Source organism: Cygnus atratus, chromosome 17 (assembly GCF_013377495.2).
Source record: "Cygnus atratus isolate AKBS03 ecotype Queensland, Australia chromosome 17, CAtr_DNAZoo_HiC_assembly, whole genome shotgun sequence".
NCBI lineage: Eukaryota > Metazoa > Chordata > Aves > Anseriformes > Anatidae > Cygnus > Cygnus atratus.
The window spans coordinates 9,009,747-9,032,961 of NC_066378.1; the positions used below are offsets into that span (position 1 = coordinate 9,009,747).

Consider the following 23,215-nt stretch of genomic DNA (forward strand, 5'->3'; position numbering starts at 1 on the left):
CTCCTGTGTGATGCCCATAATGCCAAAGCGAACACAGAGACCCAGAGCAGTGCTGCACCTTCCCAACACATTTAGCATCCAGGAACACGCTGACGCACCACAGTACGACCTAAGTATCACTGTTTGCAGCACTACAGAATCATAGTACTTCTAAGGGCACAAAGAACTGGAATGGTCTGAAGCAAGGGCATCTCAGGTAACCTCGATCTGCCACTACCGTCATTCAACACTGGTCAATTAAACCACAGAGGAAGAAAAACTCGGGAGATTGCTGAGGCCCCAGTAGGACTGCCTACACAAAAAACCCTACAGACTGAAACTGAAGAGGTCTCTGGTTTCTGCGTTTGGTCTCGTTTCTCATTTCTTTATTATAGCCTTGAAGTGAACAAGACAAGCTCAGAGCCCAAAAACTCCCCTGCCCACCTTGCCCCTTACCTGCCGGCCCATTAGGTCTGTGCACTAGCACTTTGCACGCAGGGTGCCTCCGAAAGAGATTACAGATGAAGGGAATGACCATGAGCAGAGCCTCGGGGGGAGCCGTGAGGGCCAGCCGGGAGAGGCGCTTTATAAAGGCTGCTACCAGGTACGCCGGCAGGTGGCTGTTGGAAGGGAAACAGAAGAAACCAGCATGGACAAGTCCCAGCAAGCAAGCCAGCGGACTCATCAACCCAAACTGCATGTCAAGCTAAGGATCGGTGGGATTCTTCAGCTTTTTGGACTATGGAGTGAAGCGAAGCAGGAATATAGGGTCTTGAGTGCTGTCTGGAACAAACCTGGGGGCATTTCCATTCAGTGCATGACTAATCTCTAATCATTTTGTGATTCAATCCAGATGCATGGCACCACTCCAAACGCTTGCTGTATCCAAGCACAGCTCTTGTCCACAGTCATTCACACTGCAATCTTTATTCAGTCATTTTACAAACTTCTGAGTGCTTGGCCAGGCAACCTTAATTATATTCTTCTAATGCAGCTTTGTGGGTTTAATTAATACACGTGCCATGGTGTTAAATTTAATACTTCCAGGACTAAAGCAAGCAGTGCAGCTGTTAATGGGAACATAAAGCTGCTGTAACATAAATGTGCAGGATAGCTCTCTTTTATGGTAAAAATGCAAATTTCTAACAGCAATCAGCCCATCCAGGCACTTTCTTAAGGTCAGAAGATCTGGGATAAAAGATGACAATTTTCAGCCACTCAGCCTTCAGCCCCAGGGCTCACTACACCTGCAAGGCTCAACAAAGTCACCCCAAGGTACAACATCTGTCGCATCTTGTTACTCTCTCCAAAGTACAATATGAATACAAGTGGGGTTGATATTAATGCCTAGTGCTGAACTGTAAAGCGTTTTTCTTGGTTTTATTTTATAACATATGATGGCAACTACATGACCAGCTGCTTATCTAGTTTCTCTCCTGTGCACAATGAATTGACAGCATCAAGACAGACTGTCAAACACTTTATATTTCAATGTTATATGTCTGCAAAAGGTCATCAATTTATCAACAGCTTTATGATACCACGTCTATAAAAAGCCTGCAAATGTTACTTTTCCATATTCATAAAGATGGAGAGAAAAATCATCACTTTCAGCCAAGCTGGAATACAGATCAAAATACATCCATAATGATTTGCAGATCAAACTCAGATAACTAACTGCATTTTTACTTTTTACTTTCTGGAACTAGATGGATGTGTGGCAAATCTTCAAAAAAAAGTGCCTGAAAAATTACACAACACTCTCGGATTCAGTTTTCTCAATAAGAAAAAGAATTTAATTCAGCAGGCACAATGAATACATTAAATCCAGATGCGGGGGAGTGTTCAAGAACAAACGCTAGCCAACAGAAAAGCAGGAGTAAAATATGTGAACATATATAATAAAGTTGTTACTTACGATGAAGACAAAAACAGATCAAGCAAATGGAAAAAGCGGGCTCGGTACTTCACGTGATATATAGAAGGGTCTAAAAGACTGTACAGCTTTTTGTAAAAGTCAGGGTATTCTCTGTTAAAAAGGCAAAAAGAAAAAAAAGTCAACATCCTCTGCTGATTAGTGACATACAATGGGACTACACTGAGTCTAACTGGTTTTTCTGTGCTTTCATGACAAATTGCTCCAGGCCACTGCTGTGCTGTGGGGGCAGGTTTAGCTTTCTTTGGTTTGTCTCCAGAACCACCACTTGAAATCAGGCTGTAAGGTGAATTTCTGGCTGTTGCAGTGCCTAGCCATCCTGGAGATGTGAAGCTATGTCCACTGACTTCAAGTGGTACAGGATCCAGTGAAAGGCACACCAAAGACTACAGTTTCACTGTGTAATCAGATCAGTGGAAATCGATTTTCAAGTGCTGAGCAACCGCAGACCACAGTCTGGAGAAGAGGATATTTAGGCTCAGCTGAAAAAAAAAAAAAAAAGTCAGACTATAAAAACAGCTCAGCATCTAAATAGCTGAGCCTCTCGTGCAGGGTTTGGCTTTCCTGTGGGGGAATGTTAAAGCCTGAAGATGTGGAGAATTGTTTTCAGTCTCTTCTGCATAAGATAAAAATACAAAACCCATGGCCCTTTAAACAATATGCTCTTTTTACTTACAGATTATGCTGATGAATCAGAATAAATAATCCATTTAAAGCCAGAAGACTAATCGCTCCACCTGTAAGAAAGCAGGCAGATATCAGCACAATATAATCAATCAATAAATAAATTTATCCGCTGCAACTTTTTTCTATTGCAAAACCTTTCCAGAAGGAACACAAAACTAAAAGTACCTAAAATTAGAGCCAGCATGATGGCTGTCAGGTGAGACAAGCTCACCTAAAACCTTCCAAAGGCTCACAACTTACTTGCAAAGATTAAGCTGTAGATTAGAAGAACAGAGAGACAAAGATGCTGCTCTAATCCCCTGAGAAAGCCAGACCAGGAAGGCAAAGTTATCCTCAGAAACACCATTTCTGTAGGAAACTGCACGTCCTGCGTCTGGATACAGGCCAGGTATCAGCAGTGCTGACTGAACTCTGTGTTTAAAAGAAATCACTCCAGTACTCAACACTTTTCAGGTCCTTAAATATAATTTTCCTAACACACAAGGAGCAACAACACAGACAAATGCAGGTAACATTTCACTTTGGGAGGACAATACATTTCACCCTAGTTTCTTATCTTCGTTCCAGCCAAAGCACATCTACTTCATCCAGGCTGTGGTGTTGTGTCCAGCAGCCCTTTCAAGTCTGTATGTACCATGCTGCAGAGCCCCACAAAGGATAAAAAAACTGTTTTCACTCACCTATGCCATAGGCCACCGTCAAGAAGTCTATCATGAGAGTGGGTTCGTTCATATAAGGAAGGATGGAATCATGCAAAATGACAAGAACTTTTTTGTAAAGGCCAGTGGGTAGCTGTGAAGGACAAAACAATACAGTCAAACCACCTTTGCAAGGAGAACTCCAAGAGCAACAGCAACACACGGCTCAGAAAGGCAACACACAAGCAAAAGCGAACGTGTCAGGACAGAACAGAATGGCTTGTGGCAACAGTTCCCAAATGTGAGAGTTTACAAGTGACATCTGACAATTAGGTTCATTCAGAGAAGTGGGTCCTCACAACTAAACTGTCATCACAGCTCAGAGAGAAAAACTCCAGGCAAGGAGCGTCTAAGGATTAGCAACTGGAAAACAATACAGATCAGTGACAGAAGTAACACTCACTTTGTGCTTCAGGAAACTGAGCCACATTCTTTCAAACGCCTGCTTGTGTGCCTGAAAACAGAATTGCAAACAGTGAGTTAAACACACTGGTGTAGGTAAAGCTCTGTTTTCAGTAGATGAAAGTTCAACTCTGAAGCACCGAATGAACAGTTACCTGCAGCTTCGAAACTTTCCATTCCTCTCGGTTACCTAAGAAGAAAGGTAAAAAGAGACATGGAACTTGAAATGGATGTTTAAAAAAAATAAGATGATTCTTGTTTTACTTAGTCCTTTGAAAGTTCTCACCTTAGTTATTACAAATACCCACCTAAGACTGAATGAATATTAGTCCACTTCGATAGAGGACCCAACTTATTTATAAGTGAATTTGCATTCTATTAGTCAAACCATTCCCTAAGCATAATTGGACGTACTAGAATTAAATGACAGTTTTCTCCTCCTCCTGCAGTCTAATACAAAAATACTAAGAAAAAACCTTCATAAAATTTAATTCCTCTGAATTTAGCAGAGTGAAGATCATGAATGTTCCTATGAGTTATTAAAGCCATATGTTTGAGTTTCCGATTTTCCACTACCAAATGAGCTGGGGGACATCAGAACTCAGTGAAAAATGTTCCTACTCCAACTCAAAAACATCGCTATCAGCTCCAGAAGCAGGCCTTTTCTCTACACTAGGAACACTCCTTTTCCAGTCATTAAGACAAGACTAGGAACAAGAGGAAAAGGTAATATTCCCCAAACCAGGGTATCTAAAAGCTTGCTATAAATTCCTTGTATTGATAAAAAGCTGGTGACAGACCCCACCGTAAACCAGGGAACATGGATTTTGTAATACTGTTTGGAGTCTCTGTGATCACATAAGCAGGCATTTTTCATTAGCAAACTCTAGCAAAGTCTTTACACAACAAAAATCTTAAACGTGATTTTCCTTTTCATATGCAGATCGTCACGTGGAGTTTACTAACCTTGTTTCACCATAAATTTGACCAAGTCACGCTCTTTGTTTGGCATGTTAATGGGTGAAATGAGGGAAAATATGTTCTGCTGGTAAAATGGCAGAGGCCTCTAAGAAAAAAAGCAGAGAATCAAACGTGAAGTAAGGTCCACAGAAGATGGTAAGTCACACTGGACTTCCACAGTGTCCTATTTCCCAAGCATGGAATATATTTAGGAAAGAAAATGGAACGGAAAAACGCTGATGCATGAACTACATACCAGCTCTCCATTTTTGCCCTGTCCTGGAATATTACTCATTCGAGTAACCTTCAGACATGACTTATGTCTGAACTAACGCTGGTTTAACAAAACAGGTGGATTGGACTAAAGAAAAAAGACCCTTTTCCAGCACCAAAGGAAGAGTAAAACTAAATACTCTGTGCCACTCGAGCTACAGAGATTTGGGTAAAACAGAAGCTAGAGCCCAGACCATGAGGTTTTGCAAGAACTATATATCTGTCTTGAACGACCTCCAGTTTTAGACTGAAAACTGTCTTATGCATAGTCGACATACCTTGAAAGCACAAAAAAATCAGTGCCTTCAAATGGGCACACTTACTCCTGCTTCTGAAGTCTTCCCATATACCAGTAGTCCCTCCCTGCTTCGCACACAAGGTACGGGCTTCAGAGCAAGTGTTCATCCAGACCCACCCCAAGAGTAAGGTTGGGGTCGTTACCTCTTTCGTCTTCTGCATGACTTGCCCAATACTCTCGGTGACAGCCTTCATGACAAAGTACCGAATGTCGTCGTACTCCATGTACTCTTGGAAGCGAGAGATCAGGAGCGATGCATCCTCGTTTAAGGGAATTAAGCCATCAACAACCACCTAGCAAGAGGTTTATAAAGAAAAGCAACAGGTCAGTTTCTTACAGTACTGGAGCAGACAGCTGCGATGGCTGGGGGCAACCCCTGTCTTTCTGAAGGGCAGCTAGCAACGCTGTGTCCTGCTTGCCCCGGATCAAGGGCCTCTGTCTCCTGACCTCTGAGACAAGTCCCTCACGTCGGAGATGTCACTTCAAAGTGACACAGTGGCTGAACCAGGGGCAGTACCTTCCCCCTCACCTCCCACAACTGCTCGCAAGCGAGACCGAGGAATAAGAAAGAAAGACCGCCGATACCTCAGAAGCACTCAAGCATTCAGCTTGTTCCTGCCCAAGGCAGCTGCTCCCACACCTGCAGGGGTCACCTCACCTAGAGGCCCTAGACTTGGTGCCACCTCTGTAACACCCTGTCTCCCATCCCTATCATATCTCCTAGTCTGAAACTTTTGTTCTGGAGGACTCAAACACAGCAGGTTGTGCACGTCACTGGCTACCTGACAGCAGGAACTTTTCAGTTCTACAACTGACCTTTAAAAGTTCACGAGGAAACGTGAAACTCCCCTTCCACTCCACTTTGACCAAAGGATATTCTGCCTCCAACTCAACAAACTTCATCAGAGTGCAGAGCGACAATTCCTTCAAAAAAGAAATAAAAGAAAAAAAAACATTTCAGCAAGGACAGCAGTGGGCAGACGCAAGGGAGGCTGCTTCTAGGCCTGTAGGAAAGCGGGAAGAATGAAGTACGACGTTCTTTACTGAGAAAGTTACTGGCAGATCAGTATGCAAAGGTAAGTTGGAGCACCAGCAATGTCTTATAGCATTTACTATCCTTGGGCACTTTCGTATTAGAGCGATGATGGCTTCTCCACCGCGGGAGACCCCCAGGTAAAGCCGTACCTCGGAACCAGGCTCACTGACCTTGACCTGGAAGGAGCCGTGGCCCATCAGCTCGGCCAGCCAGCCCACGCAGTCGTTGTAGCGGTGCCGCATCCACACCTTGTACTTCTCCTCGGCGCTGCCGCCACCTGCGGAGGGGACGGCGCCGGGCTGGGGGCTCAGCGCCTCGGCCCGCGCCCCGCCGCCCCCCCCGGCCCCCACTCACCTGCCAGCGCGGCCTCCTCGGCGGGCAGGCGGCCCACGAAGAGCTCCCCCCGCTCCAGCAGCGCCCCGAAGAGCCGACCGCAGGCCCTGAGGGCTCCGAGGACCTTCTCCTCCTCCTCCTCCTCCTCCGCCGCCGCCGCCTGGGGAAGAGCGGCGCTGTGAGGAGCCGTGGCGCCGGGCCCCCGCAGCCCCCCGCCCCGGCCCGCAGCCCCTCACCGCCAGCCGCTCCAGCAGCTCGTAGACGCGGTTGGCGTTGCCTCGGCTGCCCAGCACCGCCTCCAGGCAGGCGGCGAGCCCGGGCTGCGCCATGCTGCCGCACCACGCCGGCGGAAGGGCCGGGAGGAAGAGGAGGAGGAAGGAGAGGAGGAGGAGGACGAGGAGGAGGAGGAGCCCGGCCCCGCCGCTCCGCCCGCAGGGGGAGCGCTCCCCGCCGCCGCTGCTCCCCCCCCGGTCTCAGTGAAGCCAGGACACGGGCAAATTATAAAAATGTACACTTTATTACACCTTCAGGTAGGATACATCACTACTCCTTACACCCCTACTGGATCAAGTACAAATGCTTATGTTCAGAAGTTATGTACAGGTTGACTTCCTAACACACGCCTGGGAGAAAGACACACAGAAAGAGGGAAAAAAAAATAAGTGATTTTTATCTTCACTAACTGACCTAAACAAGAAATAATTGCCTCTTTAGACACCAAATCAGACCAGCACAATGATGCAGTCAACAGCTCTTTCACTGCTGAAGTGTTCCCCCCCACGCCTTCCATGCACCTAATAGGAGCTAAACACTTAAAAATAAAAATGGGGCGAACTGTGCAGTATTTTCGGATGAGCAACGTACTGTACACGGCGTCAGTTAGCTGCTACCACTGCATTTACTTTGCGTGTTAAACTGTTCCATTGCCAACGTTACTGGCTTTCCAGAGAGTAACAAAGTTTAGGCAATGGAACAAAACAGGGGTTTGGCAGGGTCAGGGGAATACTTCATGTACAAGCTGAGAAAGGAGGAGAGAAAAAAAGAAAAAAAATATATCTCCCAGATTTGCAGACCTGAGGGTCCAAGAAAAAATGGATATAGGAGAAATGCGGTATAAAATTAAAAAAATAAAAAATAAAAATCAGTAACTCTGCCTGACCCACTGTTTACATTCGTGATCTTAACAGACTGGGCTACCAGAGGAGCTGACCGGGTATTCTTTCTTGTTTAAGCCATTTGGATTGCTAGGTACCAATAGGTATGTACATATAGAGGTTAAGAACAAAAGACAGACTTTCCTTGCCTTTAAACAGGCTCCCCTCTTAGAAGACTAAAAAGATCACACAATGAAAAAAATAATTTTAAAACCATTTCAGAAAAGGAATGTTGTAATTTCATCTGAATCTTACATGTTGTGCAGTATTATGGCCAAAAGTAAAATAAATCTATTCAAGCCACTGAGAGCTTTCTGATTTCTCATGCAGTGCTGTTTGCAGTTTGTTTTTCTTTTTATGTAAGAAAAGTAAAGAAAACACCCACAGTTCTATGCAGCTTTTTGCTTTTTTTTTTTTTTCATAACAATAAGGCAAACTGATTTGGAGGAAGAGGCCGCGCTCTATTCACATCCAAAATACCCACCTGAAGATACATTCATCATTAGCTTTAGTAAAAGAATAGTACAAAAGTTAGATCTTATTCTTTACACAATTGAAGAATTAGTCTTAGAATTTCACCATTCTCCCCTTCCCCCAGTCCCCCACCCTCCCCAAGCTGAAAGCTGAGTAGAAAGTACTGAACATTTAAACATGTTGCAAGAGCAGAATGAAACTAAGAGATTAAATGTTATCTGTTGGAGAGTTTCCGAGACCGAAGTCCTATGAGAAACAGCTATGGACCATTTGTTTAGTTGTATCCACTAAACAATTCTTTTACAAAAAAAAAAAAGGGGGGGGGGGGGGACTACACTTTAATACACATCTACTATCAACACAGTATTTACTCAGTTCATGCCTAAAATATCCATTATCTTAAAGTGAAATAATGAGAATGAGGGCACAGGTTGGGTGCTTCGGTAAACTGTACACAAAACTACTAACAAACATTTTAAAAGACATACAAAAATGGAGAATGAAACTTTTTTCCTTTTTTAATTACAAATACTTACAGGTTTTCACATTTAGTGGCTAAACTTTTCAGGGAGCACTTCAAATGTAAGTTAGATCTTCCAGAGGTATTTACCTCAAGAGAGAACAACATGCAGCTTTCAGACAGGTGGAAAATACTTTGCTATATTAGCCGCACTTGCTTCACTGTGCATATTGAGTGCACATCCAAACTATAGCAAAGAACTGCATATTCCCACGGGCCGTTTATGGTATGCTAACATGGATGGATTTTCCTGCCATTTATGGCATTTTACCATTTTACTTTTGTGAACCTGGGCAGAACTTAATTCTAACTAATAGTTGCTTTATCTGGTTTGAATGAGCACAGAGAACACTGGCAGAATGCACTTTGTACAGGTCCTGAACACTAAACAGTTGCTAATATGCTGAAGTTATGTGAGAGTTTCCACATTCAAATGTTCACCAGCAAAATCCTTCTGTTAAAAAAAATAGAGGTGGTTTGTCTTCATTTGTGTGTTTGGAGTAGCTTGTCACTTGGCGTAGCAAACAAGAAATGGTGCATTTCCCTGTTATTGCATTTTAATCGTTAGCTCAACTTGGTTTTGTAGGTGCCTTTAATCTGACAGTAGGCGTCCTCATTTGTACTTTTGCTTGCTGATTCTGGGCTTCAGTTGTTGCTGGTGTCTGGGCTGGGTTCTGTACACCTGGAGCCTGAATTTGGGGAGATGCTGTTGTCACAACTTGCTGTTGTATCAGTTTCTGCTGGACAACTTGAGCTGTAGCAGTTGTTGCAGGAATCACCTGAACCTGCTGTTGACCTGCTGTTGTCTGTGAAAGTGTCACGGTTTGGGGCTGAGCTTGTACCTAGACATTAGGATAACAAGGCAATTACAAAATAGTACTTTGGTATTAAGCAGTGGTCATTAAATTTCTGCTCTACGGAAGGAGGTGTTTGCTCTCTTGACTGACAAGCATCCTGGACAAAGTAGAAAGACTGGGAGGGATACTGGGAACTTAGGGTCTGTGGCTTTAGTACGAAACAATGTTCTGTCACATTTTCTAGAACCTTATCAATCAAAACTAAGAGCCAGGATGCCTTTAACTCAGATCTCCTCAGTGCAGATTAAACATGAAAATATATGGAAGGTTAAAAACAAAAAAATACTGGAAAATAGGAAATTCTAGTCCTGCAGTAGTGTAGGGACAGAGAAATGAACAGAAGGATAGATGGAGGATCAAACGGGGAAGCACCCATATTGTGACTGTAAATACAGCCATTAAGGCTTCCTACCACTTCCCAGCATTAAACTTTCAGACTACAGCTGCAAGTCTCTATCACAAATTTAAGGTAGAATCGTTTGAACTTCATCCAGAAATCTAATTTTCACAGCCCTACCCAGAGGAAGGGAGAAAGAAGCTGAATGTCTCCTTACTCAGAAAAGGTAATGAAAACCAAGCAGCTTCAGATGCCTTTGTCAAGAGGCAGAAGCCCAATGATCCTGCAAGGGCTTCTCCAGGGGACAGTTAACTCCTGACTGACCCGCTGGGAAGCACTAGCAAGGCAGGTGGCTACATACCGAACATCAGATGCTTAATATAAAGACCAGAGTTTTAAAAAGAATACTTCACAGGGCCTAATCCTACTGTCACTGCGTGTGTGTGAGGGGAGCTGTTTGTTTTTACCATGGACTTCAACAGTCCCAGAGTTATGCCAACACCAACGACTTCTGAAAAGCCACTCCTTAATGTCCCTTGAAAAATTATCTAAGAGCTCTCAGTGACTACAGGGAGTAACTCGTGTTGACTGATGAGGTTTCTACTCCCCGCTGTCTACCTTGCCCTTGCAGCATTCACATCTGAGGTGGTTACCAGCCAGCTTACACCACTTTATCATCATTTTAAGATAAACAGTCACAGATTTTATTCCACACTAAAACATTGCACTATAAACTGTGACAGATTAAGAGCTGATTGGCTCAGATTTCTGCGCACTGAGGGCAATAACCTCATCCACCATCCAAAGTTAAATCATTCTTGCCAATCAACAGCGTAAGTTATGCCTGTTGCTAATGGTCTGAAAGAGATTGTTCTAAACAGCGTTAAACAACCTGCCTGGTAGCTACGGGAGGGCAGACCAAACCGTCTGTCCCTCTCTCACCCTAGTGCCGCCTGCTATCATTCCACATTTAGAACAGATACCGTACCATTCTGACTTTTATTAAGCACTTTGCAAGGCTTTATGAACTGGAACAAAACAAACAGTAACTACCTATTAGCCCCAGTTTTTGTAAAACAAATTTAGATGGTGCTCATTACTTCAATTATTTGCTATCTTGATTAAACATCACAAGAAACCAGTATTTAAAAAACACTTTCTGCTCTAGGAAATACTTTCTAAAAATCTGTTTTTCAGCTCATCTACAGCGGTGAACAACACATTGTTCCATCTATTAAAGTTTTATACTAAAGAATATACAGCAACCTGACGGTTTTCATGTGATTCATTTTTATAGAAGGGAAATTGCTACGTCCTTCAAGAATTCTATCTATACCACACAAGGGGAAAAATACTTATCTCCAAATAAACGAGCTTTCAATAGGATTGTGCTTCTAGTGCTTTATTTGACGAGTGCAAAACCCACCTGTTGAGAAACCGAAACCATCTGTTGAATGTTGGCAACAGTAGCCTGTTGCTGGACCACTTGAGGAAGTTTTGCAACCTTTATTGATATGAAATAAAGAAACATCTAGTCAAAATAAGAAATTGCTAACAGCAGCAACACACCATATCTATCAAAACTGCTACCAAGTGAAAACCTTTCCTGAGTCCTGTTCACTGCAAGTTGGTATCTTGGCCTCCTCAGTGATACTGCACTTTTGTAAAAATAAACTTTCTAGAACGGTGTATTGAGAACTTGGCTAGGAGGGGAAGAGGAGTAGTAATATTTTCAGTTTTTATTTTAACATACTTTTTTCCTCCCAGCTATATATAACACTGAAGGAAGCACAGACATTCTAACGGGCTACCTTAAAGATAAGACATACTTAGACATACTTTTGAAAGAGTAAGGGTTCCAGTTCCTAATCCCCTTCCTTTTCCTTGGTTAGACTGATCTAGTTATCCAAAGAAGTAGTTAACTATCAGCTACTCTTGGCTGCTAGAGATTAGGCCAGAAGACAGCACCAGAAAACGGGAAGAACCACATCTGAATTTTCCTTAGTAATACAGTACAAATCCCTTCCCTAATAAAGAGGAGTAATACACTTTATTTCTTTCAAAGAGGAAAGGCAAACTTCTGTCTCAGATGGTTCCTTTGACCTGCTAAAAGGCCACGTATTCACCACCAATGTATTTTATTATAAAAATAATTTAAACAAATATGCAGCTAATGGGTGTTAAAATGCTACATCACCTGACAGCTTTAGGGTTATCCAATCACAATAGTGTTTAAAGGTGTAAAACTGTGTTACCTGTACCTGAATCTGGGCCTGCACTTGCTGGGTTCCGCCTGGCTTCTGGGTTTGGGAAATTGGCGTTGTTAAGAACTGTGTTTTAATGGCGGGCTGTGTAGTATAGGTTACTTTTTGTTGCTGTGATGTCTGCTGTTGGGTTTGGACTGTAACCTGTTGAGCATTTATCTGCAGAAGAAAAAAGCATCAGTAACTACGAAATATATATATGTATTTTAAAGAACAGGAATGTAGCTAACAAGATTAATTACATTTTATCATTTAAACAAATCCTCTCATGTTTCAAAATAGCAAAATGAGCTAGGAGTGGCACCACAATTCACAGCCGAAGCTTTACAGCCACAGCAGCATTACCTAACTCCGTGGAAGGGCAAACAATAAGTACCTTTTGCTGCACAGTAGCTTGGCCCTGTGCAACCTGAGGCTGGATAGCTTTCTGTTGCTGTGCTGCTTGATGATGCTTGAGTTTTAGAAGCTGCTGGACATGCAGTGGCTGTGCAACTACTGTCTGGCCTCCTGAAAATTACAAAAACAATTAGAACTGTAAGATTCTTCATTTTATTGCTTTGTCCCAGTAACCACAGCTTGCAAACACAGATTGTGCTTTTATAGACTTATACATCTGCATAGCTTTGAGCACTAGCAACCCACTGATTTTAATAGGAATAAGACATGATTTTGACAGTAAAAACATTATTTTATCTAAGGGCATGAGTAAGCTAAGTATGTGATCTTACAGTCGTATTTCCTACAGGAAAAATTCTGTCTGCATTACAGAAGACAGTTATGAAAGACAAGTTTTTCTGTTTCCACTTCACATTTTAAAAGATGCAGTTACTATGGCTTTATTTTTAAAACTGTATCTGTTCACCTACTCATACACACAGATTTCTGAGTTAAGAATCACACTAACCTCCAGATTAAATGGATTAAGTGCAATTCTCTTACTTCATTTTTGAAACATAATGGAGTTTAACCTCTACAGCGTTAGTTTTCAAAAGTGTCTTCCACAGAAGACATTACTTGAAACAAACATCCTACCTTTAAAAAGGCGGAATTTAAAGTTATGTTTTAGCAAGTGGGTTGACATACCTGCTGCTTTCTGTGGCTGCCCAATAGCAACACTAATGCCTGCAACAGTAACAGGGAGTGTAGTGACTCCTGCAGATGACACAACAGCAGCTGGAACGGATACCACTGGAGGTTTTGCCAAAGCAACCTGTGCTGCTTGTGGAGTTTGGGCCTGGATCTGTCCTTGTGCTTGAAGCTGGGAAGCAGGAACACGAGTCTAAGCAGTAAGGAATGAAGATTATTGTACTGGCACAAATATATATATATATATATATATATATATATATATATAATTTGCTGTATAGAACAGATTATTATGAAGTGATAGTTGCAAATGTTTCCAAATATAATGTCTCCTTTACATGAAGCACACGTCACAGATGGTGTCAGTTGGTCTTTAGAGCTATTTGTGTTAGAGTTCTATCTTTTGTACTGCCTAAGTAATGCAAAAGGCACTTATGTGCATGAATAACCAGTATTCAGTTAATTTAAACTAGCAAAGAGAACGAGCTGTCCAAGACTGTTTTCATGAAGTCAAGGAAAAACTTACAAGACGAGCAACTTGCAGGTTTGTCACAGTAGTGCCTGTGAGAACTGCACCAGGACGAGGTGCTGTAACAGCAGTGAGTTGTTGAGTTTGCTGTTGCTGTTGCACTTGTACTTGTGCTGTTTGCTGTTGCGCTCCTTGCTGCGTCTGCTGCGCTGTCTGCTGCTGAGGAAGCTGCAGTTTCTGTTTCTGCAACTTGATCAGCTGTTCCTGCAAAAATAAAACACTTCCATCATTTCAAATTCTTTATATGACTACAGGAAAAAGAAGGGAGATGAAGTTGCAGCCTTAAAGGAGAAAGATTCTATGCCAGACTTCAGTTAAGATCAAAGAGCTAAGAATGCAACTTCTTTACACTATGGGTTGCCAGTGAGGTAGAAATAAGTACTTAACATCCTGACCTGCGGCGATAGTGGTGCTATTTGAAATGGCTGTCAGACTCCCTGCCTCCTTGAAATTTTAGTGAGATCAACTTTAACAAAGACCCATGTTTCATTTTAGTTCAAGAAAACAGGGTGCAACACACACTGCTAATGATGCTTACAGTAACAAGAGCAACACGCCACATTTCTTCAAGGACATTTCCTCACCTGTGACAATTTCCCAACAGTTTTTATTTGAGCTGGAGACTGGGCTTGTGCCTGAGCCTGAATCTGTGGGACCTGCACTTGAGCAGCCTGCTGCTGCTGCTGTCTCAGAAGCTGGAAGTGAGCAGGGGTGATGGTTTTACCGGAGAGCTGAACTGTTGGTGTAGCTGTGAATTAAAAAAAATAAAAAAAAAATAATCCGTGAATGGATATTTCACTGAAAATTTCACATTCAAAAACTGTCAGCATATGAATTAATTCAACACCAAATTTAATTCTTTGATTTCACCTCAAAAGCTACATTACAGTTTGGGGACTAACCACAAATAACAACATATTCACATAAAAATGATGAAAAACAGCATAAATACTGCAATATATACTCCTTTCTTCATAATGGGTTTTAGTTGCAACACTCAATTCTAATATTTTACTGCTAGGTTGTTAATAAACCTTTTTAATTGTAATGCCTAGCAGCCAAGCCATTCTCTACTGCAACACTCTATCCATAAATACTCACTGGCAAAAAAAAATATATCATCTAAGCACCAACAATAAGCAAGTTAAAAACCACAGCATCATTTAACTGGTCTGTCTACAAATCCAGACTTTCAATACTGTGGAACTACAGAGGTCAAACAAACTACAGGAATTCTGATGTCCTTGTGTACCCTACGAAAAAATCCCTCAACACACGATTATTACCTGGTGTAACCTGAGTCACCAAAGATCTTGTCTGGGTCTGCACAGGTGTTAAGTTTGTAGTTACCACTGCTGATGCTGTCACCGATGTTACTGCACGAACCCCCTGCGTAGATGCAATGGTCACCAGTTCCGTGGATGCAGCAGGTGCAGCCGCCGTCCGCTGCTGGGTATGTACCACTTGTGCAGTTGCAGTGCCTCCCGAAGTCTGAAGAGGAACACAGTCATTATTCCTCAGTTCTCATACCTCACATAAAGCTATGGAACGTTCTGGAAATAGACTATACGGTTTTAGAAACAAACATCAAAAATAAAGTAAAGAAGGTTCACATCTTTCTAACACATCTATCTGTTCGATTAGATCGCACAATTGGCATCTGGTTAAAGTTCTTTCAAACATGCTAATCACCAAACCCTTAACTACATTGCAGTTTACTACCTTTCATTTTTTTGCTTAATCTTTTTAAGATCTTGCAACCTTAAAATAATAATAAAGATCATAGTTAACAGAGCATAAAATTATTACAGGCTGGCAATGATATTGACATAAACAACTTCCTAAGACAGCACTCAATTATGGACTAATTTCAACATTATTTCTTAGATATTTTGTTCTGATAAGCCATCCCGGCGTATTCTGGTATTTCGGTAAGGGAGAGGAGTTGGATACAGAATCACAAGACACACATGAAGTTAGCAAGGAGCAGAGTTTCTGATAACATAGAAAGCTAATGAAGGAAGCAGATATGCTGACACAACGTACAATCAAAATCAATCCAGAGATACAACTGGTGCTGCAATCTACTCACAGTCAATGTTCCGGGTATAACTGGTGAAGCCAGACGTTTATTGATGGGCTGAAAGGTAGCAGCAGGGACTCCAGCAACAGTATTCACTATGACATTTCCACTCACTGTAGCTGAAAGCAAACCAGGATTAAATGTGAGATTGTAAGAAAAAATAAAAGAGAAAATCTGAATGTCCTATCACCTCCAATGCCCAATTATAAAATCTTCTTACCAGTCTGTATACTTGTCCCTGTAACTGCTGTTTTGATTGTGCCTGCCTGTTTAGAAGACAATTGAGGTAACAGTTCAGAAAACAATAAAAGAAAATTGAATATAGCTCTTATACTACTATGTTGTTTAACAAAGTGATGTATTCCAGAAATGACAATTCAAGAAAAATACAATAAAATTAACAGTTCTACAATTGCTTTCGTTTTGCATATCAACAACAATTTCTGTATATATTAGGATTCTGCCACGCTAACGAGCAACTGGAGACCAGTCAAATATCTGGTCACTTCACATCCTTGTTAGAAGAAGGGAGCGACATGTTACTCTGGCACGCCTCACGTAACCTCTCACACATGAGCATCGCTGAGCAGTAGATACACAGCACTACCTGGGGGTTAGAGCACTTCGTCTCTTTCTGTAAAAGCTGCAGTACTCTGGCCTTTCAACAACCAAATTAAAATCACCACTACCTGCACACATTAGTATGCAAACTGGACCGACTCTAACAACAAAAGCCTCAAACTTGTCATCAGAATTACTAATAGACTCTGGATTTAAAGCAGCCATGAAAGCTTTGCACAGACTTGCAGTAATACAGCTATTGTAGGTCCTGTAGAATGCAACATTCCACTTTCCCAGCTGAGGTTAATTTACTCAAAGCCTTGTTTTTTAAGTTACTTTATCAGAGTAGCTGATACAGCTACAGTCTCTTTATTCTCCAAGTTCTTTGGATACACACTGTGTAAATTCATTTACTTAAACTTTAATCAAAGTCTAAACTCAAAAAGACAAAAAAAATCTTTGCAAAGCATATGGCATTTTTTCACTTCAGAATTCCAACACCTATTGCAATAACGCTATGAACAGAGTTTTAATAAGAGAATAGAAAAAGATGGAGAAGAAGATACCAAGCATACTCAGGAAAAAAAGAAAGAAAAAGGAATAGCTTTTATTTCCCTATACTGACCTAAAATTCTTACTTTCTAAGGCAAGTAGAAACCACATATATGGTACACACAAAGGAACTGAAGTTACTACATCAGAGACACCAAGCTCTCCCTTTCTTACCAATACTGCTGTGTTGGCCACAGTAGTTACTGCAGTCTGTACTACTGCCTGTGGCTGCTGAACTACCTGTGCCTGAGCCTGCGGCTGTGGTTGGGCTTGTGCTTGCTGTACAGCTGGTTGCTGAGCTTGCTGCTGGCCGGCTTGCTGCTGCTGAGGCTGCGGACCTGTCTGTTGCTGTGCCCTCTGCTGTTCAGCCAAAGCCTACGAAATCAAAGTGAGAGCTTCATCGTCTTCTTCAAAACAGTGCATGGATTAATCAGGATGTATTTAAAATGAAAAAGCCCCAAAATTTAATTCTAAGCATGTGTACATCATACAGATCTGATTTCATTGTAGCTCTCTAACTGTAACTTACATGATCTAACTAGTTTCAAACTACAAGCTATAATCATGGTTATATAGCTTGTAGCGTAACACAACAAGCAATTTACCATCAACAAGCAAGGATAAGTATCTCCTGAATAATTTAAAAAAGGAGGCTACAGAATGGTCACGAATAAAGAGATTTTTACATCTTTTATAAGATTTTTACAAGTTGTTTTTTTTCACGTGTTCCAAAACAATGCTTGTAAACAATTATCAATGTCACATACCGGCCCAAGGAAAGGTCCCACTTTGGGCCTTGTGTACATTAAAAAGTTACAGCTACCCAGAAAAATGACTATACCAGCAAACTTCGCCCAGGAGTTAGCCCTCCTCATACTTCCTCTGTTGTCTAGTTTAATTACTGCAGTCTACATATAACCAAGACAGAGACTGTACCTTTTTCTCTTTTGCAATACGCTCTGCTCGGAGGGATGCAACTTGAATTGGAGGAAGTGGCTTATCATAGTTAATTCCACTAGAAACAATGGTAAGACAAAGTACGCAATAGTTAAAAAGTAAATAACTGAAAATAAATAAATAAATAGTTAAAAAGTACTTTTTACACAATCCATAACTCCTTCAAGATATAAAGTGCCCACCTTTCTGCAAGAACAGATGCATGCTTTGGATTCTTCTGGAAAGGATTCATGCCAAGTCTGAAATTGAGCAAAATTGTATTATTGGAGATAGAAGAAATTTAAAACCAGTATTTAATTTCACATGTTTTAGTAGATGACACTGCAGTTGTGGTGAAGTTTTCATGATATACCCATTAGTACTGGAGGCTAAATAAAGACAGATATTTTAAGAGAGACTCAGAGTAAATAATAAATGAATACAGAAAAAAAATACTGCAGCAATCTACATAAAAAACAGAGTGCTACTAATCAGCATAGACATCAAAACATTTGCAATTCAGGCAAACAGAAAGTCTGCTTTATAAAGTAGATTAAAAAAACAACCGAGCTCTTAATCACATACAAAAACAAATTCATGCAGTGAGTAAAAACTAACCCAAACACATGAAACATGAAGATGTTCCAATAACACAAGGCCAGAACACAAGGAAAGAGGTCAAGAACAGAGAAGCAAAACAGCAATTTGAAACAGACTGTGAAATAACTCTCAGCTGGGAGAGCAATTCAGAACAAAGTCTCCAGGAAGTCTGTGGTGATGGGGAGACTGGATGATCCCAGTTAAACTTACAGAGGTTTGATAGGTGGACTTCTTTTCCCTGCAATCATTTTCATCATCTCAAAATGATTAGTATAAAGCTGTGTGTGGGTGGCACCTTCATCCTGAGCATAGATCTGATTGGTACGAAGTGGGCGACTGTTTTTAGTCTAAAAAATGAAAACAAACCAACTTTTAATTGTGAACACACCCCACATTGCATTTTGTCTATGTATAAACACATGGTGCGCTTGTAGATTATTTAAAAACGATCTCCAACATATCCTACCACAGACTGGTTTCTGCCTCATGTCATTGATAACTTACTGTTACACAAAACTCTATGGGAAATATATAAAGAAAAAGCAAAATAAGGAGCAGTTCTCACGGTCACACTGGCATCAGCACTTGGGGACATACAAAATGGCAAACTCTAATTTGAAAAAGAATCTTTGCTTTAGTTTAGATCTTGCAAGTTTAATTCGGTACCCAAACCAAGAGCCCATTAGTGTATAGTTATGCATAGCGCACGCATAATATAATAAAACCATCACTGCACTGCTCTCCCAACAAAGCTATGTTAACATCCAACACACCATGCCATTCTAATGCTTGGCTCCTCCTAAGTGGAAACTGCCAGTCAGGGACAAACCTGCTTATTAGTCAGAGAATGGGACTACAGTCAGAAGTTCTAGATTCTCTACCCAGTTCTGTCACTGAATCGCAGTAGGATTTGGAAGAAGTTGTTTATAATCGCGGAATTTATTTTTGTTTCTGCAGCGCATTATCGTCCTCATTTACAAAGAGGTGCTTCAAACATTAAATTCACTATGTATTCGTAATCCACTTAGACCCTACTATGAAGTACGTCCTTACAGATCTTAAGTACCATCATAATAATCAAGATAAGTTACATGGTGGTTGTTAGATGTAAAAATATCCACTACAGTTTAAGTGAAAACAAACTTTTTGCATGATTTAAAAATTATCTATCAAATCCAAAAGCTGAAGTCTGGTGTCAATCCACTGTATCAACAAAGAAAGGAAAAAATAAATTTGGAATTTTAATTGATGTTTCAGAACTCAAGTAACACTCAACATGGATCTCATATGAATTATCTGCCCACCTCCATTGCTGCTAAATACCACAGTGTCTAGATTTGATTTTGAAAGAATACCAATGCACACCTTATAAATACTTTTTGTCTTCTTTTTAGGATTAGCTTCGTACATTAGCTGTAAAATAAGAAGGAAAGTTAGATGATCTTTTGTGGAAGATTTTGTTCAGGTGCTTTTTCTTTTCAAAGAAATCATATAAAATAAGTGGAAATCCTGATGAGGATAATTTTTTAATCTTTTAAAAGTTATTTATTTACACTGTTGAAACATTTAACTAAAAAAAAAAGTGTTTACGGAGATAAGGAAAAAAAATTCTATAAACTTAATGTAAAAAAGATGCATCACTCTACATAAACTCACCTTTCCTTCTTCCCTTGGAATAATGACATTTTCATATCTGTTTCGGCATTGTTTTGGTGAGCGATAGACTCTGCTGCATGAGTTAACAACATCACTAACAAGGTCCCAATTGGGAGTGTGTGCTGGCGATACAACAGCAAGATTTAAAGGAAGCTCCAGCAGCTGCTTCACTGCCTACAACAGATAAGGGTACAAAAGCTTCAGGTGACAAATCATTCCAATCCTCCAAACCAATCCTTATTTGCATGTATCCACACACCATTATTACAATGGGGCAGAGAGCTTAGAATTCAGTCCATGGGTTCACCTATGTTCAACAGATAATAAATAAGCATAAAATGCTTTTATGCAGATTGATGTCTGCATAGGTAGAACTGCCATTCAAGTGCTGCTCTCTTCTCAAAGGCGAGAAGAACTTTAGCGGCATTATCCAATGTCCAATCAGACCAATCTGGGCCACAACAGTAAGCAGTCTCTACAGCAAGAACAGAACTTAATTTATCCTTAGGGAAACACGAGTGATATGCAATCTGCTCAGAGTTAGATCAGCAAAATGCCAAGCTAACCGTAAGGAATTAGAAATAAACTTGAAGAGAGAAAGTGCTGAAAGAGCCATTTATGAAATTAGAAGCAAAAATACAACACATAATATCAGCAGAAAGTACAGGTATTGTCTGACCTGCAGAAGTGCCCAGTCTTCACTGATCAACCACTCAGGATTATCCTGTCCAGCTTCAGCAGCAGGTTTGACAAGTGTTGGCAAAGGCTTTGCAAACTGTGTTTGTTGCTTCAACAAGATATTTTTCTTCTGGTCCTTGCCTTCTCGTCGCATTTTCAACATTCCTGGAGTTGCTCGATCAAAAAGTGAACGAGGAGGAATAACTGTCTCTCCATGACGTTGCTTTTTCTTCCTACCTGCAGCTAAGAGCAAAAAAAATTTCTCAGTAAATAGTTACTACCATTGTTTGATTCGTGTACTATGTATAGCTGCAAAATGCTCCTAAACGCTCCTAAAACAGAGTATTCTATACTACCTCTTAAAAGCACAATGTCAGAAACTATAAAGGTGCTGGCCATACTATGTTTTAAGTGAGAACAGCCTAACTCACCCAGCAGAATATCTATTTTCTAGGACTTTAGAGGTAAAAATAACCATATGTCTAAATCAAAAGACACACTGTCTAAGACAAATTGAGTTTTCAGTGACACAAGACCTCAGTGAGACAAGAAATTTCATATCCTCAAAACTGTACGTTTGATCTTTACTAGACCAGACATGTAGGAAGTATCAAAAATCCCGACGTTTTTAACTTTCAGCAATAAAACTCCCAACAGTTTTGAACAAGCATTTACCAGAAGGATCTGTTTTGTGTCGTTTACGTTCCTTCCTGACATACACTGGAGGCAACTTTGATTCTGGAATAGGGGTGGTATCATACATCAGGCACATAACTGAATCAATATAGATATCATTGTCATCCTGAGGTGGAGTGGGGGGAGTCCAAAGCTGCATAGAAAAAAAAAATTGTAGTTACTGCACTATTAACTAATCACAGGTTTTTATATTTCAAAAGATAAAAAGCCTATTTAGGCTGCCTGCTATTACGTGTACTTACTGGCATAATTTCAGTTTGTCCATCTGGACCTTCATAGACATACTCCTACAGAGCAAAAAGAGAATGCAATTCAAATGATCTGACTGAACTCTGAAGGAAAAGGTATTCTCAGAATAACTTAATACACTTAAGAAATACAATAATCAGGAATTACTTTGTTGTATGCATCCTCTCGAGTGTAGGTGAGAAGTTCTTCTTCATCCTCCCAGAGCATTTTTTGCTCTTTTTCCTTTAACTCCTTCATATGCTGGACTTCCCATGCTTTCTTTACAGTTTTCAATTCCACCTAGGTGAAAGTTAGACTCCTTATAAACTTTATGCAGTAACAGACATTAGATTAAAAGTTACTGATTTGTGTTTTTGCGGACAAATTCCTTAAGCTTCGATATTTACAGGCAAAGAAATCTTAAAGATACTTTATATACTTTTATGGTCAGTTAAAGGAGATTTTGCAGGTATTGCAGGTATTAAAACCCTTGAAATAAAACTCTGAGTTAAACATCCAAGACAACCAGAACAAGCTCCTTTACCCAAATAAGCAGGCTCACTGAAGTTAATGATATTTTTCCCTGCTATCAGTGGAGTACAACAAATATTTGCTGAACTGTGCTGAATAATGGCAAACCCATTTTACAAAGAAGAAATGAAGAATTGACACCTGCTTAAACCTAAAGAACGACAAGACAGGAAAAACTCTGTAAGGCATTCTTGGTGTTCATAAAGTACAGCAAGAGAAGACAACAGAGATGCCTACAACATACTTACTCCATGCCACTGGAGCACCTTCCACTTCACACTGAAAACATTAACCCTGCTTGTACGCATTATGATGAACAACATGGAATAGAAATATTTGCTATTTTACCTCATTCAACCGAGGCTCAGTCTCATCACCTGAAACGTGGAAGAGCTCTAAATAATTCAAAGCGTACTTCTCAATTGGAGTCAACTGTGAGAATGTATCAAAGAAAAAGAAAGTTAGTATTGAGGATAACAAAAGAAACGTAACTGAAGGAGAGTGTATCAAAGGTTTCCTGAAAACTAATCTCCCTTTCTGATAGTTTAACAACAGCTTAAAATCAGTACATTTCCCATCCATTTAATGAAGTATCAAACTAATTGAAAACAAAGTTGCTTTAAAGCAAGACTGCAAGGGAATTGAAATATGTGAACTAAATATGACTTTTTAACTAAATATTCATGGAAGGTCACGGTACCTGATCCACAACAGCGACTAATTCCTGCAACGGTGAGGGCTCTTCGTTGTATTTTGTCCCGCAGAGCTCTGAGATTAAAGGTTCAATGTGTGACTCAGATCTTATTTCTTGTATGTAATCATTTGACTCTTCATCTTCATGCTCAATACTGTTGAGGGCCTTTAAGAAAGA

General features: G+C 40.6%; 1 protein-coding gene across 4 annotated transcripts in view; it reads right to left on the reverse strand.

The window, feature by feature from the left end:
- The window catches only part of LOC118252907 (nucleolar complex protein 4 homolog), a 58,448-nt gene that overhangs the window by 3,132 nt on the left and 32,101 nt on the right, over positions 1–23,215 (reverse strand). The window contains exons 34-64 of one of the 4 annotated variants that reach the window (XM_050714155.1): positions 23,045–23,203; positions 22,693–22,776; positions 21,982–22,113; positions 21,828–21,872; positions 21,565–21,718; positions 20,891–21,132; positions 20,212–20,385; positions 18,766–18,902; positions 18,159–18,215; positions 17,956–18,034; positions 17,194–17,394; positions 16,127–16,172; positions 15,916–16,025; positions 15,110–15,314; positions 14,408–14,571; positions 13,821–14,027; positions 13,292–13,487; positions 12,585–12,715; positions 12,200–12,367; positions 11,371–11,448; positions 6,624–6,762; positions 6,440–6,546; positions 6,050–6,157; positions 5,377–5,526; positions 4,669–4,768; positions 3,858–3,892; positions 3,704–3,754; positions 3,283–3,394; positions 2,592–2,652; positions 1,898–2,008; positions 436–599 (exon numbers count right to left, since the gene is read on the reverse strand). In XM_050714155.1, coding sequence (XP_050570112.1) covers positions 436–599; positions 1,898–2,008; positions 2,592–2,652; positions 3,283–3,394; positions 3,704–3,754; positions 3,858–3,892; positions 4,669–4,768; positions 5,377–5,526; positions 6,050–6,157; positions 6,440–6,546; positions 6,624–6,762; positions 11,371–11,448; positions 12,200–12,367; positions 12,585–12,715; positions 13,292–13,487; positions 13,821–14,027; positions 14,408–14,571; positions 15,110–15,314; positions 15,916–16,025; positions 16,127–16,172; positions 17,194–17,394; positions 17,956–18,034; positions 18,159–18,215; positions 18,766–18,902; positions 20,212–20,385; positions 20,891–21,132; positions 21,565–21,718; positions 21,828–21,872; positions 21,982–22,113; positions 22,693–22,776; positions 23,045–23,203 — 3,907 coding nt within the window. Of the gene's footprint in view, positions 1–435; positions 600–1,897; positions 2,009–2,591; positions 2,653–3,282; positions 3,395–3,703; positions 3,755–3,857; positions 3,893–4,668; positions 4,769–5,376; positions 5,527–6,049; positions 6,158–6,439; positions 6,547–6,623; positions 6,763–6,838; positions 6,961–7,100; positions 9,593–11,370; positions 11,449–12,199; positions 12,368–12,584; positions 12,716–13,291; positions 13,488–13,820; positions 14,028–14,407; positions 14,572–15,109; positions 15,315–15,915; positions 16,026–16,126; positions 16,173–17,193; positions 17,395–17,955; positions 18,035–18,158; positions 18,216–18,765; positions 18,903–19,920; positions 19,969–20,211; positions 20,386–20,890; positions 21,133–21,564; positions 21,719–21,827; positions 21,873–21,981; positions 22,114–22,692; positions 22,777–23,044; positions 23,204–23,215 lie in introns of those variants that run through there. The other 3 variants (XM_035556716.2, XM_035556715.2, XM_035556717.2) reach the window with 3 other exon arrangements.